The sequence below is a fragment of the Odontesthes bonariensis genome, chromosome 10 (assembly GCF_027942865.1).
Source record: "Odontesthes bonariensis isolate fOdoBon6 chromosome 10, fOdoBon6.hap1, whole genome shotgun sequence".
NCBI lineage: Eukaryota > Metazoa > Chordata > Actinopteri > Atheriniformes > Atherinopsidae > Odontesthes > Odontesthes bonariensis.
The window spans coordinates 28921457-28938520 of NC_134515.1; the positions used below are offsets into that span (position 1 = coordinate 28921457).

General features: G+C 42.4%; 2 protein-coding genes across 11 annotated transcripts in view; both read right to left on the minus strand.

Moving 5' to 3' along the window:
* The window catches only part of rap1aa (RAP1A, member of RAS oncogene family a), a 23547-nt gene extending 19487 nt beyond the window's left edge, over window positions 1–4060 (minus strand). Inside the window, exon 1 of the mRNA XM_075475164.1 lies at window positions 4051–4060. The gene's annotated coding sequence lies outside the window, so the exon portion shown is untranslated. The remainder of the gene's footprint in view (window positions 1–4050) is intronic.
* Window positions 53–16350, minus strand: kdm5bb (lysine demethylase 5Bb). 10 transcript variants are annotated; one of them, XM_075475159.1, is made up of 28 exons: window positions 16006–16350; window positions 14507–14584; window positions 14072–14194; window positions 13803–13973; window positions 13319–13375; window positions 12185–12334; window positions 11980–12073; window positions 11493–11611; window positions 10906–11064; window positions 9880–9999; window positions 9616–9774; window positions 9318–9499; window positions 9005–9167; window positions 8786–8905; window positions 8211–8405; window positions 7690–7871; window positions 7426–7550; window positions 6337–6487; window positions 6136–6250; window positions 5589–5944; window positions 4738–4876; window positions 4443–4622; window positions 3429–3590; window positions 2317–2802; window positions 2145–2229; window positions 1861–2069; window positions 1514–1780; window positions 53–1054 (listed from the first exon to the last, which is right to left on the minus strand). In XM_075475159.1, the coding sequence occupies exons 1-28, from the start codon at window positions 16189–16191 to the stop codon at window positions 920–922; spliced, it is 4668 nt and encodes a 1555-aa protein (XP_075331274.1). In that variant the 5' UTR covers window positions 16192–16350; the 3' UTR covers window positions 53–919. The 10 variants fall into 10 exon arrangements, with proteins under 10 accessions (XP_075331274.1, XP_075331273.1, XP_075331271.1 ...); XM_075475158.1 differs by having other exon boundaries at window positions 2145–2232; XM_075475156.1 differs by having other exon boundaries at window positions 2145–2232; window positions 10888–11064.
* Between the last annotated feature and the right edge of the window lie 714 nt (window positions 16351–17064).

The window sequence follows — 17064 nt, forward strand, 5'->3', positions numbered from 1 at the left end:
TATGAGGACATCTTGTGGTTTCCTCAGTTCAAGTGAAAGGACCAGGCGTCTCCATAGAACAAACAAGCTTTATTCACAATATAAACTTGTAACATCTTCACCATCACCGAGTCCTTCCCTCTGTATCGTATGCTGGGTTACATTCTGTGGATCCGCCTGCTAGCAGCGTGTTTTTCCTTCAGCTTGCCTCCGGAGCGTCTCCACAGCTGTAACCCATCCGTCTGTGCAGCTTTCTGTACATCACACCACCATCGCAAAAACACAACTCAGCGGAGATCAAGCCATTTAGGTCATTTCTGACCAAGAAAAAAAATTATTGCTCAGATAAATAAATCTATTCTACAAAAAAAGGAGGGGAGGGGGTAATTATATTATGATGCATGTACTAAACACTAGATTTTAAAGAAAAAAAAATGCAACAGTTACTTTGGGGGGTGGGGGGTTAAGTGGGTAAATACCTCAACTTCTGTCCCTGTGGCTCTGATTTAACATGCAATGAGGTTCAAAAGAAGATCATTCTAACCCTTAACTCGCTTTACTTGGGGGGGATCATGGTGTAAGACTCCTTTGCGCCGATGAAATGGAATCCCATGCAGCACACTCACGTCCTGTGTTTTTTTTTTTTTTCCCATTTAGACAACCACAAACAATTTCATAGGAAGAAAGAAATATACATATATATATATATATATATATATATATATATGTAAAAATACAAAAAATAACTAACATTATAGTTTTGGACAACAAGTCAAAGAGGAGATAGCACCGCTGTTACAAAAGGGTTGGACAGATAGGGAAGGGAGTGAGGGGGGGGGGGGGGGGGGGGGGGTCACTGACACATCCAGACTCGACGCTCCAGTAACGGACTGAGGATGAGGACTCGCAGATTTCAGAAAAACCCTCTGCTTTCTCTTCATTATTTCACATGTACATCGTTCAGTGCACATGTGACACAAATGTAGTCCTCCTTCTCCGCCATCTCCGCCGTAACACCGACGCACACTTGGTGGAACCACTGGTTGCAGCTGCCGTCGCACTGGACCCAGTCCACCTGCAGACACGCCCAAATGATGTAAGAAAAACATTTAGGAAACAAAGAGCATATCCAGAGTAACAGCAGTTCCTTTGATGTGGGAGGTGTCAAAGAATCCCACGGATTCCTAAAAATAAATAATAATGATAACAGTCTTTTTTAGTCAAATGAACGTGAGAAAACATCTTTTCAGCAGCACACTACACTGTGTGCTTATTGACTTGATATGACTATGGCAAAATGATATGTTATTCATTGTTCAATCTCCCACGAATGGAAAAATGTCACTCTTGTGCCGTTGCTCAGGGTCACGGTCCCAGGTATATCTGAATGAAGTGTGAGGAATTTTAACAGGACGGTCAGAGTGAAGATGCAAAGTTCCTGCCTTGTGTGAGCATTTCATATAGCTGTTTTTACATTGTGGCTCACTAAACTGTAATCGCATTTCAGACGTTGTGTTGACACTTTTTTCCTCACCTCGTCTCCCTCTGGCAGCTGACAACTCTCTGCTGGGCAAACGGCCATTTCCTCGTCAGAGTCATCGGACTGGGAGAAATCAGAGCGCGGGGACGACGAGGTTGAAGCCGCCCTGCGCTGCGGCTTCTTCTTATTCATCCTCTGTCTTTTGTGAGAGTGCTTTTTGTCCTTCCCCCTGCGCTCTGCATCTAATCCTTCCCTCTCGTGATGCCTCTTTGCTTTTCTTTCTGAGCCAGTCACTGTTTCCCTTGTGCTGCTGGTGCCATCCTAAAAAATAAAGTCATCATGATAAAACTGAGACTGAGACAGCTCTGAAGACCTCAACGTGTCCTTTCTGTTGTTTTTACCTGGTTCAGTGGCAAATTTGTTCCCTGAGAGATAAACTGCGTGTGTTTGTCAGAGTCTGTGTCCTCCTCCTGTGGTGGCGACATGCATCTGTTTGTGTGCTGGCTGCTGGCTCTGTCCAATAAAACGTGGTAGAGGCTCTGGACCTGTGGCAGTGACACCTGCAGCAGGAGACCCTCCACCATCAGCTCCTCCAGCTCCTGACTCAAGCCTGTCACACAGAACATGCAAATGAGTTTTTAACCACGCCCCGTGTGTTCAAACTATGTACCGTGACAACACTGACCCTGCAGCGGGATGCATCTCTGCTCTGTGTAGAAGACCGTCTGAGCATGGCTTGTCCTATTCCACTCTGGTGTCAAACAAGGAGCCTGCTAATACATCAAACCTCAAATTAACATCAGCAAAGAGTTTCCTGTTGGAAAAATAAATAGTGGTACAAAGAGCCAAAGAATGACCTGAGTGTTGTTGTGAGTGTTGTCGCAGCCTGACACCCAGTGGGTTAGTGTGGGAGGGGTTCCTGGCCTCTCTTCTAGTTCTGGTAGGTTGCATGACTGTGAAATCTGCTGCGCTCGCTGTTGCCAGTTAAGTGTCCTCTCGACCAGATAGTTCAGGGCATCGCCCTCTGGCAGACGCACCTCTATGCACTGCAGAGATGCTAGCAGGGAGAGGACTTTGCTTAGCGGGGGCTTTTCTGATCGCTGGCAATGCGGACACAGCCATGGCTGTGTTTCACACGAGTCTGATGGGTCTCTGACGCACACACTGTGGAAGGCATCCCTGCAGAGTTCACACTGCAGCATGGCACCCATGGGTGCCTTCTGACAGAAACACACCTTGAGGTCCATGCAGTCTGCTGTGGGAAGGAGCTTTGACTCGTTTGCTGCCCTGAGATTAGAGAAAGTTTCCATCTCCCTCGCACGCAGCTCCTCCAGAGTTGCGTTCTGGTGAATAAAATGTAGACAGTCGGTACATTTCCTCTTAGTAAAAGTTTAGAAATCATGTCTCTGACATAATTCTTCATTAAGCATTGGAGAAAGTTCCTTGTTTCCTCATATTCTACGTTTATTTCTTTCAGACACCATGTTTCCATGCTGTCAGAAACACCTGATTTACAATTTTAGCATCACTGCACTTCAAAGGTTGAAAACAAAAAGTGAAACTTAGCTTGTCTTTGTGGGAGGCTTTATAGCCAAAGAGCGTTCTCTATTTAGTGGAGTATAACTTTGACCTGAACTGTACTGCAGGGACTCCTGTGCAACAACCTCCCCGCAGGGTGAAAAAGGCGGCCACAACAGAGACTACATAAGCTCAGTTTTTTTCTCTCTAGCGACGGTATCACTTCACCTCTGTATCTTCATAAAGATAATGGTTGTTTGCTGTTGCATTAAAGTTAAAACATGCTACATTAAATCTTTAAATATCTATGTAATTACAGTCTTTCTGCTTGCTAAACCATGCTTCTTATCATAATGGCCGAATCACCAAACCCTTTTACATTTACATTTAGTTATTTTGCAGATGCTTTCATCCAAAGCTTTGAATTATTTCTTTAAGTTACTGTTCTTACAGCAGAGGTAGAATCCTTGTTCTCTGAAAGCGCTTTTTCCACATCACTGACAGAGTTGAGTCGTGCAGTTTTCTTTTTGTTACATTTGGGCGATTCTTTCCCTTTCTTGGCCTTCCTCTTTGAAGAACCTGCATTTCCAGCTTCCAATCTTGGACACAGGACCTGCGATGGAAGAAAAACAACTATGAGACTCTCAAGGCTAATGGGCCCAGAGGGCTAATGGAGGAGTTCATCCTTGTGAAGCATGAAATTTACTTTTAAATATATGTAAATGCCTGAAGTCGCTGGCAAATGACTGGAGCTTTCACTTGTTAGCAGCTGTTCAATATTGGTGATAAAAACAACATAACTTTTTAAATATTTACTGTTTTCAAATATATATGTGTATATCTATATACATATATCACAGAGAAGCATAAAATCCACACATGATGACCTACAAACACCAAATATTCAATATTTTCCATTTAAAAAAAAGTCACAAAGAAGACTTTAATCTATTTGCTTTTGATGAACTAATCAGTGAACTAACTTATCCTTGTGGGTCTACAGTTGACTTCAAACTCAATGTGATGACAAATTAAATTTGTTACTGACTTGTCAGCACACAACTCAAAACAACCGTGTTCCGAGCTTTGATCCAGTCAAAGTCATGAATGAGTTGCTCTCGTTTCCGTACTTTTGTTTCTTATAGGACCTAAATAAGCACTACAGTGATTTTATTGTTAATCTAACATACTATATTGACCCGAAGCAGTCATGTTCAAGCCGCTATGCCACTTATTACATTCAAATTCTTCAAAGAATTTGAAAAAACAAGTAAATTAAACAAGTTATTTAAAACTATGACAGTTGTGCTTTTGAAAGAATGTTGCTAGGCAACTCTATAGAAACGTTCTGCTGTTACGATCTGGACAGAGCCTCAACGCAGCTGGATCAAGAGGACATAAGTATGAAATGAGCTGAGCTTAAATGAACTGCGTTAATGTTCATTTCAAATTTGTGAGACTTTACCTCTAGTAAGGTGAGAGCGGAATCTTTCTCAAGGAAAGTTGCAGCTGCAGATTCCTTCCATTTCTGCACATCCACCATTAACGACTCCAGCCTGTCTAAAGGCTCCAGGTGGACTTGAATGGCTTGCCCTCGTAACACCATGTCGGAGAGGCTGTCCACCCTCAGTCCGCCACCACTGGCCTGAAATGAGAAGATGGCTTCAGTGTCGACGATTGCCATCAAATCAAACTTTTTTAAAAAGAATATTAATGCAGTGACGCTTCGTACGGTCGTGTAGTATCATGTGCATTCTAACCTGAAGTTCCTCAGCTTCTTGAAGCCACTCACGGGCTTTTCTGATGGTGTCTTTCAGGAGAAGACAGTTTGGGAGGTAAGCAGGGATTCCAGATGTCTTCTCAGCAGCAGCGCTGAGAGTCTCTATGGAGTGTGGTGGTCTGGTGGGCAGTAAAACACACATGATAAACGTGAACTCTGACACATTATTTGCAGAAATTCTGTGTTTCCTAACAACTGTCCATACAAGGACCTGTAACGATACTTCAACCAGAATCTTTCTAAATATCTCATGACTGAAAACAAATCAAAAGTAAAAAATAACAAAACCTTTTGGACTTTTTTTTATAGCCCAAACATCTAAAAGTACACCTCACAATATTTCAAAGCCTGTGAACCCCTAAAGGTTTAGAGATTTTAGTCCTGACTTGAGATTAGTTCATCTGATAATGGAGAGAAGTGAAGCACATTCCTGACAGCCATGCCATTAAAAGCCTTTTCAAAGCACTGATGACAGTTACTAGTGAACAGCACTGAGTACCAATGAAATGAGATCAGAACTAAATATGATGCTCACTTTTTGTTGATCATGTTGAATATTCTAGCAGCAGCATTTTGCACTAGCTGTAATTAAAATGAAGCAAAATCAGGAGCACTGACGTAAAATTACATTTTTCAGTTACAATCAGTGCAAATACCTGGCCAGAAGCTTGAAGCTGAGAGACAAAATAACATTTTAGAAATTATTTATTTTTGGATTAAAATCAGAGCACGAGGGCCGATTGTAATGTGATCTTTTTGTTGTTTGGCATGTTTTCCCTCCCTCTGGCTTAGATGCAAACATCCTCATGAATCAGTCAGTGCTGCCCTCACCTGGCCTTAAGAAGACTGCTCGCCTTATCCTCCCAGTGCTCGGACATGGTAAGCTGCTCTTGAAGGCGTGCCATGGCTTTTTCCACAGATGGATGAGGTGCCAAACCCACTCCCTGGTCAATGAGCCTCCTCATGGTCTCCAGGGTGAGGGTGGCAGGCTGGGAGCTGGCCTGCTGGACCCCCTCCAGCCACCGTGCTTGCTCCAGCCTCACTCTAAGTTGAGGCAGCTCCCGCAGGTCCACGTCAAAGTCAAAGCTGACATCTAACAGGCTCTGAATCTCTGCTACGCTCGGAGCTTCGTCTGCCAGGACTTTCTCACTGTGCTGCTGGAAGTCTTCGATGCGATTCAGAAGTTCCTGGACAACGATGTTCGAGCACAAAACAAATCAAAACTGATGCCTTTCTTTACTGACATCCATTTATGCTGGTCAGGCACTGCACAGATTTGTTCCTGTCATAGGCTGTGGCTGATTTAAACTTGGCATTTGAGCTTAAACTGGATTTTACATTTATATTAATACAGAACTTATTGTCTTCCATGGCTTACTTTCAGCATGGGTGCCTGAGGGAGGCTGCAGGAGAGGTTATAAAGCTGCCTCACAAATGAGCTGAGCTCCTCCACCGTCAGTTGGCTCCGTGACTTCCCACTACCACATCGATACCTGGGTAATGAAAACATCAACCCCATTAATGCCGTTCTGACATGTGAGGAACTCTGTAACCATCAGGTGAAGCATAAAAATGTTACCTGGTCTGCTTCTTGCCGTTCAGTAGCTGCTGTGCCACCGAGGCGCACTTCTCTGCATCTTGTGTGACCAGACGCAGCCGCCGCAGCAGGTCGTTGTCAGGGAACAGCTTGGACTCTGACTCAGAGAGAAGGGAGCGAAAGACTGGCAGGCCTGAGGAGAGAACACCCTGTTAGTCACAGTCTGACACAAAAAGAAAAGTCAGTTTAAATAAGCCGGTGACAGAGCGTTTCTACGTCGCTTAGCGACACCTATTTCCCAATTCACATTCAGGTGCCCCACAAGCCAAATACCAAAAATCCATCATTAAAAAGGCACTTTGAGTGGAGCCTCAGATTTTACTAGATCAAAAACTTAAAGAGAAGCTTTCTCATGAAGTCTTATGACATTAAATGGGTGGTTTAGGTAAGTTGGTATGGAATGACCACTGAGTGAAGCTGTTCATGTCTCCTTACCACCTTTGGTTATAACATTCTTTGATTTAGGATGTTTCACATAAAACAGCACAAATTTAGTACAGGTATGTACCTAATAGAACATTTCCTACGATTTGGAGCAGATGACTGTGTGTCCCAAGTCACCACCAACGTAAAAACTAAAGCCCTTCAGATTTGCAGAGTTGTGTCACATCACTTTTCTGTCCCAGAGAGGAATTATTCAGCCTCCACATCTTCATCTTCATCCAACTTCAACTTAAAATCATGCTGCGTTCACTGTACCTCGGAAGTGGGAGGTTGAAACTCTTACTCTTGCTTTTTGCTTTGCTATAAACAGCTAATTCTAACAGTTATATAGTACCTATACTATATAGCTACCTGTACTTTGTCAAATGTTTCATATTTAAGCTTTATTTGATATGTTAGTGTGAGCTCTCAGGCAGCCCTCACTATGTGCCCTCTCAAATGGTAATTACACACTTCAATGATTATCGAGTGTGATTTGTTTCCTAATTTAGCTATGAAAAGAGCTGTAAGGACGTGGTAGGAAATTAAGCTGTTGTACTGTGCTATGTGCACACGGGTCTGTCCCTAAGACCATATAAAATTGCGTTAACCTGTAAAAAAAAAAAGATCAAAATATGTCCCGCACACCTTTCTTCTTTTCCAGTTTCGCCTCTAAAGTCTCCGCCACACGACAGGCCCATTCATCATACAGCTGAGCTCGCTGCTTCACAGCATTCATCATGGGGAACAGGTCGTCCAGTGCGTATCTGTAACTGCAGCACCAGACAGCACAATACATTTAAGGGGCACAGAATACGACTCAGTGTTTTTTAAATCCATCTTCACAAAACGACTCAGTAGAATGCGTCTTTCACTCCGATCACACTTAACTCCTTCTGGATCAGGACTTACTTCAGTGTGTAGTTGGTGACGGGGCAGGAGCAGAGGCTGCTGATGTGGTGCAGGCAGACCAGGACTCCTGGGTTGCAGGGACAGGTGATGGCAGAGAGGTAGCAGGTGGTCCTGCACTTGGCACACTGCCGCTCGTCATCCTGAAGGTGGTCATATTTTGCCTCCTTCCAGAGCAACACGCCCTGAGGATGGAAGAAAACAACAAATGGTTTAAAAGCTAATTTAAGTAGAACGCAACAGTTCTCGTGTGTTTGCCCGTACTGTATTCAACATGCAACTATATAAAAAAAAAAAAAAAAACACAAAAGCTTGTGCTACTGTAAAAGTGGTGAATCATTAGTTTCTCCACTGAGAAATTCAGTTTTCCAGAGGAGAAACCGTGTGCACAGCATGTCCAAATTCAGACCATGTGCAACAAAAAAACCTTTATTGCGGCTGCATGTAATGAAATGTAACTTTAGCATACAGACTACAGAACTTATAGTATGAAGGTGTTAAAACGAAACAGATGAGCGTCGTACCATTTTCTTCACTTTCTCCCTTAGTTCCTTTTCTCCTTGGATCATTAGGACCATGTCCTTGTAGACAGCTGAGGCCAAGACCATGTTGAGCGTGCCTGCTTTCGCAGCCATGTTGCACACCATCTCATCGTGGGAGAACACGTTATATCGGTGCAGCATGCGGTAGTGGTCGACACACTGCCTGCCAAGAGGCATCTGGTGGTACAGAGAAGAAACAAATGGTTAGAAAGGACAGTGGAACTCTTTCTCTGATTATTGCTAATTGCTACGGAGTTAGATCTGATGGGCTGTACTGTGATGACGGAGAAGGAGCAGATGTATCAATCAAATTTTTGGTTTTCGGAAGAAAATTACATTCAACGACTCTTTAAGCAATATCTGAAAACTTTCAAGAGCTCCAGCTTCGCAAATGTTAATACTCTACATTTTTTTTGTACTCATGTGAGATACTAAACTGAATATATTTTGGTTTTGGGCTCTTCAACAAAAGAAGACATTTGAAAAGTACGCACGGGAAGCTTTAAAGCAACAACAAAGATCGTTGTTAATGACAACACATTTAAAGTAATACGTACCCAGTCCACGGTGCAGAAGTTGACCGCCTCGGCGAAGTTAAAGCCCTGATTGAAGCCACTGTGATAAGCTCTGGGAAACGTGATGACAAACTCACCAGCACACTGGTTTGTTCTGTAAATCTGAAACAGAGAGATGATCCATTCATGTAATACATCAGCCGAGTGTTGCTGTGGATATCAGAGAGCGGGAATGGTGAAAGCAGCCTCTTTCATACGTACTGGGACTCCGTGGGCCATCAGGGTGTTGGGGTTCATGATGGTGACCAGCTGGTGTAGCAGGTCAGGCTGGGACTCGAACAGCTCTGGGGCCAGTTTCTTCATCACCTCCTCCAGCTGCTCTGCAGCAAAACCTGGAGCTCCATACCAGGTTTTAGGTTCACCCCTTGTAGTTAATAAAAACACAAGGGTCACTCCCTGTCAACTCAACCGCCTCAGACTTCTGATATCGGTAATATTTTCTGTTGAAAGGAGAATCCTTATGATGGAAATCCTGACTGCAACAGCCACGTGGAAATGATTAATTAAGTTTTACCAGTGCAGGTAGTTGATGGAGTAGCTCCAGTGATCCTCAATGTGCCAGCAAAAGGAGGAGAAGCACATGCCAACATAAAGCCACGGCAGTGTCATCCCACAGATGTCAGCCGTTACATGAGTCAGTACCGACGGGTTCATCATGGCCAGGTTGTTGAGGTTCCAGCCACATTTGAGGTATTTCTGCAAGAGGAATGACACATTCAGATCTTTGCACAATGAATCTAGCAATGAGACACACAGTGACGGCAAGATTCCACTGACAAGACAAGGCTTTGAGAGTTGCTTTAAGTAGCTACCTCATCTGCTGGGGAAACCTTAAAATCTCCATTTGGAATGGGGAATCCGCTTCCAAACTCCTTCGAGGCAATATCTGCTCCATACTCTACAGTAACGTCCTCCTCGATGGCTCCGACCAAACGCCAAAACTCTTTCTCTACCAGTTCTGTGGGTACCATCTGTAACAAAAAAAAAAAAAAAAAACAGGAAGAAATCAGAATTTCTCTTTAAATACTGAGAGCAAGAGAGGCAAATACACTTGTGCTGAAACCTATATTACTTACGTGAACTGGCATGTTGAAGTAATCTGATTTAAATGCATCTGCCATTTGGCCAAACGCACGCAGTGAGTAGTCTCTGTATGCTTGTTCAAACCCGAACGCCTCATGAGGTTTGTTGCATTCCTGCGGGTCACATTGAAAACTGGTTTCAAGTTTATGGTAAACATGTTGTGCAGCAGCATCAAAGCTTGCATTAACAGTTCAGTTTCAGTTTGGTTTCATTTTAGAAGTCTGTGTGGCTTTTGAATAAAGGGACACTTCGTGTTCTTTTTCTTTTGTTAAAGAAAGTAATCAAAAGTTCGTTTTAAGGCCAGCACGTGACAATTTAGTGAGACTTCCCCAAAACCATTGAAAGGTTCACTTATACTAGACCAGTGCACACTTGCGGTCTACACCAACAGAGAATTGAAGTGTGAATCGTGTGGACACAATTGACCTCATTAAGTGCTAATGCCTTATTGGAGCGTGCCTGCGGCTTTTGATAGCGTAAACACTCATCAACAAAACGCCAAACTATCAACTGCACTTTAGAGATATCTTTGCCTGCTACTAACAGAAATAACTGCCCACTACCTTTGTTCACTGCTGCCGTTCTTGTACGACCGAAACTGAAACTAACCTCCCTCATTAAATATTTTGTTTGCTCACAAAGCCTTGTGTGCCTTTTGTTCTAACAGACAGCTGTGGGGTGATTTTCACTGGTGCACCTGCAATGTAACTAAATATATGACTTAAGATGAACACACCTGTATTTCGGGTACTATCAGATAATGATAATCTCGCTGTGGATCATGTCATATTGTTTGCAAGGAAACAACCTGGCTGCTATGCATCATACCTCCACAGTGGTGTGACATATTAAGGTAGCTTTGCAGGTAAAAAAAAGCTTAAACAGACTGTCTCAGAAAGCCAAATATACCCCTAGAGATCTGGAATAAAACCATAAAACTGGAAATATGCACATGTCACCTTTAAATAATCAATAATTAATAGGAAACGCTTTAATCAGACCTTGCTCTTTATCATCACCTGAGCCAGACACTTGGGGCACCTCCAGTCTCCCCTGGGGACGTCGTGCAGAGGAGGGATCAGACAGAAGGTGTGGTAGCTGTCGTCACAGCCGTCACACAGCAACAGACGGTCTTCATCTCCCCCACTGCCGCACACCAGACAAATAACCAGATCCACCTGGACGACAAATGAGAACATTGTAAAGAGAGCAGAGACGACTGGAAACAAAAGTAAAGACAGAAATTTGACAGAAAGGAGAGCTTTATGTAGACTGAATCCTGTTTTCATCACCCGATAAAAGGATTGCAAACAGGGAGGGGTATCAAAGCACATTTGAAATATATTCTGAGAAAAGTCTTCTCGAGGAAAATGACCGTTTTGAGGACATCTCTGGGGCCGGAAGACTTTTTTTTTGCTCAGTAATTCTTGCAATATTTTATGTGTCATTAATTGGTTTTGATTCAGAGGCCTAGCATGTTCAAAGACCCATTAAAGAAGAAATCTTTACGTTATATGTTTTCTACAAAAAGCTTTGTTACGGGGTGAGAGCTGCATCTGGATGTCTGATGATGTGGGACAGGAATTTTCTCTATGTCCGTACTTACTGAACTTGAAGGAACAGGGGGAATCATCTTCTTGTACCGTGACTTGGACTTTTCAGCTTCAATTATTGGTTCCTTAATTTCAGTTGATTCCTGTTTCACTGGAATGGGAATCTGTTTTTCTGTAAGACAAGAGGAGCACTTGTGCTTTAAGAATATCTTCTACAAGCAATACGGCAACTCTCAACTTCAATTCCAAATTTATAAACAGTGTAGAAAAAAACATTTGTTCTACACCGATATGGGGACGTTTTTAAGTGTGTTTAAATACATCTAGTTACAACACCCAACACCCTTCATTATCTGTCAACTCGTCACTTCCCAGACCAGTAATAGTTAGATCTGCTTACAACTTCCAGTTAATGAGTTATAAATTATTCATAAATGTTAATATTGGGCCAACGGAATAAAAAAAAAAGAGAGAGTATTAAGTTGTAAGCGTTACCAGCCTTGCTGTCGGTGTTATTAGTGTCACCCTCTTGATTCTGACCTGGTTCTGTCTTGACGACGAAAGAGCCCATCCTTCGCCTCAGATTCGGCTTGCTCTCGCCCGTCTCACCTGGTTCAGTTTTCACGCAGGTGGCCTGCATATAAAATGAGAAGTGAAACCGGTGGCAACTCAAAACAACTGAAACTGTCGTGAGGTTGGAAATATGTTGCTAGAGTCTGTGTTGTCAGGTGACGGTGGGTCCCACCTCACACTTCATGCGCTTGGCTCTGCGAGAATTGGGGCAGGTGTCAGGCACCGGGGCAGGCTGCCTCTGAACCTGGTCCTGCAGCTTGTGCTCCATGTTGTCAGCGGTCTCTGCGGGCTGGACAGGCTTCTGAGCAGGCTTCTGAACACACTGAGGGAAACGGTGAGCCAGTTAAAACCACAAACTGCAGGTTATTGAGATGCACTTGTGTGCCTAACTAGACATACTTGAAAACACAGAGGAGGTAATCAGGAACAGAACGACAGTTTTTAAAAAGGAAAGTGGGAGAGTAGCATATGTTTCTAAAGGGAACTGGATTTATGACTTAATAGATGATAGACAGAAATATCCCATATGTCAGCTGCAAAATGTGTCTGAAAGATTGGGAGGGGCATAATCTCACATTATTTCATATTACAAAGACAAAAGGTCATGAGGAGGTTATCTAAGAGTTTGTCATCTCAAACATACAGCAATGAAACATGACAAATAAAGAAGGACAGACTGTTAATATAGAGACTCTCATTTGATTTTCCTGTTATATTTAATAAAAGTCACTGTATGTAACACGGTTAAACCCGCAAAGAAGTGCGCTCGGCCGCATATGACCTATCAATCTTGAGATTACGGGGAATAAATAAGAAAAATAACTTGAACAGAGGCAGAAGTAGTTTGACAGCTATGCAACACGGAGTTTATTACATGAACTGATATTTCGGCACCAGATTTGCTTCTTGTGTTGCAGAACTATGAAACGCTGCAACACTGAAACGCCGGGTGTTTTTGCTAATTAGTTTCAGAGGTAAAAAAAAAGGTGACAATAGTTGAACGTCACACCTACTTGCTGCATTGCATGACTAAAAAAAAAAAAAACGTGTAAAAAAAAAAAGAAGTGTATTTTGACATTGCTTTCGATGCCTGTTGAATGGTGAGGATGACATAGAGCTGAAGAGAACTTAAACTGATGTAAACAGCGAAATAAACGTGTTTTGAGATGATTTAAAGACACAATCTTATGTCTGCACATGGAACCCCTTAAAGCTGGCCATACAGCGGGATGCCCAGCCACAGATGAAAACATGCGTTTTGTTAACTGTGAGGCAGAGCAGCTTCTTAATCATGACACAAACGTACCTTTTCAAGTTCAGGATCAGCCTCCAAACGCATCAGTTTGGAAGCAGGATCTGGTGCCTAAGGTAAGAGAGAGCTTTGGTAATCAAACAATTTAGAGTGACCTGTCCAGGAGGCCACACAAAACCAATTCAGTGATCTTGGATAAGCTCTCTTGTTATTAAACTTTTTTTTTAAGGCACAAATGCAATTAATTGAAGCGACATGACGTTTTTTATTTAGTCAGACAACAGAATTGACATCAAATTGACTGCAGAAATCCTAATTATCTCCATAAAACAAGCTAAAACACAGGTATAAGTTGCGGCCCAACACATAACATGCAGAAACTCTTTCACAGGACTTCTTTGAACAAACCAAACACGAGTTATTTATGAATTTCGACAGCAATTTAATTAACATTGCATTATTGGATATCTAATTGCAGATGAGCCACCTTCATTGGGGACAAGACGTGCTGTCGTGTTGATACATGCATGCAACTCACCAGCAGGTTAGCTCCACTCAGAAACAGATTGTAGGGATAGAGGATTCTCTCATAATGCCCTCGCAGGTGTGAGCCGACGGCTTTGCCGGGAGCGTAGCCCATTTGTTGTGCAATCTTGGTCCAACGCCGCTCCTGACACACGATATCAAATCCACCATCGTCTGCTACCAGCTGGAACAACAAGAAGTCGTATCAATAAGGTCAGATGTTTAACTGAATTTCTTGCATAAAAAACAAAACAAAACAAAATAGGGTATGTATGAATCAACCTTATTAAGTCGATATAAATCCAAAATCTTCCTCTCCACATGAGGAATCTTCAGGGCACATCCCTGCAAATCCCAAAATTTGGCAATCTGGTCCAAGAAGTTGAGCTTGACTCTGGTCTGAGCCTGATAAAAGACAGCAGTGAATGAGGCGGAAGTAAAGAAAACAAATTAGAGGCATTCAGCTAGACAGTCATTGGGGAAAACATAAAAATTCTAAGAGCAAGCAGGTATGTACGGCCGAAATTTTCTGCTGCGTTTAAACAAATACGTAAATTAATTAATTAACTTTTTTGTCATAAAAAAAAAACATGTAATTTGCACAGGAAACAAGCATATCGTCTATGTTGCAAAATATCGTTACTATGCATCAATAACACGTGCGCAAATAGATAAAAGTCAAACATGAGCTGCCATAATCCGATTAACAAAACTCACCTCCAGCTCATTGAGCCTCTGGATCCGAGGAACAAAGTGAAGTTTGTCAACATCACATGCAAATGGAGGCTGCCAGTCCTGAACAGAAACAATAGTATCCATAACGCAACATGAAGGTCATGTATTATGCAGTCTGAGTAGCTTTTTATGTAGCAGAAGAAGTTTAAACACTTTCCATTCCTCTTTCGTGAAGGCTAAATGCTTTTCCTGTCAAAATGTTTTCCTTTGTGACAATTATTAAACCAAATTATGAAACAACTTTTTTTTTTTAAATTTTAAACGAGGCGATTTAACTTTTCACATCAAAAAGGTGAAATAAGTAATTTGGCAATGTGTTTGCAGACTCGTAAACTGATGTTCGTATCAAAATTGACTGAAATGCAAGGCCTGCAGATACTGCGAGAACTAAGTGCTTCTTTTTGGTTTGTAACTCATGGCAGCGATCAATAATCGTGTCAATGAAAAACATAGGGTCAAACGTACAATGAAAAACCACTAAGAAAATGCACAAGAAGGGCCCCCAAGATGCTGTTTTAAGTCAGTAGCAAACATCCCCCACTGACACACAAAATGGCCAGATGGAAGACTCACTCACTACTAGCCCAGCTTACCACAAAGCCAACATGGAGGACAACACCCTACAACACAGGCTCATACATGAACAGTGGCTGATTCTCAAGAAGCTCCATTAACATGCATCACAAGTATAATGTTTTGTAACATGGCAGACTAAAACCACAACTTCGAAAAAAATCACTTCTTGGTATCCCAGAACAGAATTCTTTCAGTGATAGCTAGTTTTTGTTCCATTACTGACCAAATAATTTCACACTTCAACATGATGAAAAATATCATGATGGTTCATTTAAGTTAATAAAACAACTTAACTCTGCTCCCGGTGATTATTAGAAAGTGACCTAAAAGTGATGGCCCACACACTCTCTGACCCAACTGCTCCAGGATGCTGTTCTTCAAATAATCTTTAATTCATGTCACCTTCAAAGCCCTCCGGACATTTGGGGACAAACAAGGTTAAAATAGCGTTCAGTTAATGCCTATCGTGAAATTAACTTATTACTATCGTTTTCTTCAACTTCTACGAAGCTGAATGGCTTCCGCATTGCCACTTATGTCAAAGCTGTGTGCCACATTATGACAGGTTGCTTGGTGAGCTGGTAGCTAGTGTTAGCCTGCTAGCTGAGAGGCTCAATGACCGGACCACCGAGGCTTTGTTGACACACGATGAACTACGGCTACTATACACTTTAAACACACTGAGACATATATTTGGCTGCTAGTGAGTTTAAAGTGGACCGAAATTAGGCAGTTACAACCACAGAACTGAGAGGTAGCTCGCGGTGGCAGCACAAAGAATGAACACAACCGTGCATCCGCCATGTTGAACAGTCCCTTTAAATCCCAGCGCTCGGTCCATCTACAGCCGAACTAATTTAGCATCCGCGACTCTGAGACGTCGTAAAATAATTCTTTGCACTCACCGGAGGAGGACGGACTTTGCAAATTCCCGTTTTCTCAGCGATGGGACGAATCTTATTGATAAAAGCATAAGGATCTCGAAATTCTTCCCAGCTGGGCTCGAAGACCGGGCACTCCGGAGGAGGCTTGAACTCGTCCGGTCGAGGGTGGCTCATCGTTTCGACCCGGTGGAAGCTTGGACTGGACATGTCAGCGCTCGAGCCAGCGTGTTGTGGTTCAACTGGAGTGCTTTTTCAAATTTTCTATCCCGTCTTTTCACCGTCAGAGTCGGCTGCTACGAGTCGACATCAACACGAGAGGAGGCAGATTACACACACATAACCGACACACATACACACACATCCACGCAGAGTGAAGAGAATGTTCCAAGGCAGCGAGCACGTCCGCCCGAAAAACTAGACACCACACGGCTCTTATAAAAGCGTGCGAGATACCTAAATTTCCACTGTGTTTGTTATCAAATAGGCATATTGCTCAGTAACAACTGCTATATAGGGTTTCCGTTTAGTGGTGTAACAAACCAGCTATTAACATTTTTATAACTTATCATTTAATTTTTTTCGACTTCCAAGTCGTGTTGCTTTTTAACCTCCTCGTGGAAAAAGGCTACAGTCCAGTTTTCCCAAACTGTTCCCTGTTGTCTAGATGTGCAACCAAAGGTTTACTATTTATCCATTGTGCAACAGCCAAACCTCAAACAAAGAAATTAACAAGGAAATAACAAAAAATAAGTTAAAAAAAAGAATCAGAAGTGCCATAAGCAATGATGATATAACATGGCAGATGTTTAAAAAATGGACAAACATTTCCAAAAGAGGCACCCAGCTGTATTACCCACTCTGTTCAATTACACAACTGTTTCTGACACTCTACATTTGCTTATGCTCCACCATATAATGAAGGGAAGTTTTTTTTTTTTTTTTGTAATTAAGATTAAGATTACTTTATTGTCATGAATGTTAACACGAAATGACTCCTCCGCGTTTGACCCACCCAGGTTGGCACCTGTTGAACACACATGCACATGCACACAGTCACACACTCATGGAGACAGATGCTAT

What these genes read in the sequence shown, in the direction of transcription:
- kdm5bb (XM_075475152.1), bottom strand. Translation starts at nt 16,191, where the DNA reads ATGTCCAGTCCAAGCTTCCACCGGGTCGAAACGATGAGCCACCCTCGA. An exon ending in CTGATCCTGAACTTGAAAAG is followed by an intron (nt 12,335 to 13,318) that starts GTACGTTTGTGT and finishes CGTTTCCCTCAG; the next exon opens with TGTGTTCAGAAGCCTGCTCA. An exon ending in TCCATCAACTACCTGCACTG is followed by an intron (nt 9,168 to 9,317) that starts GTAAAACTTAAT and finishes ATTAACTACAAG; the next exon opens with GGGTGAACCTAAAACCTGGT.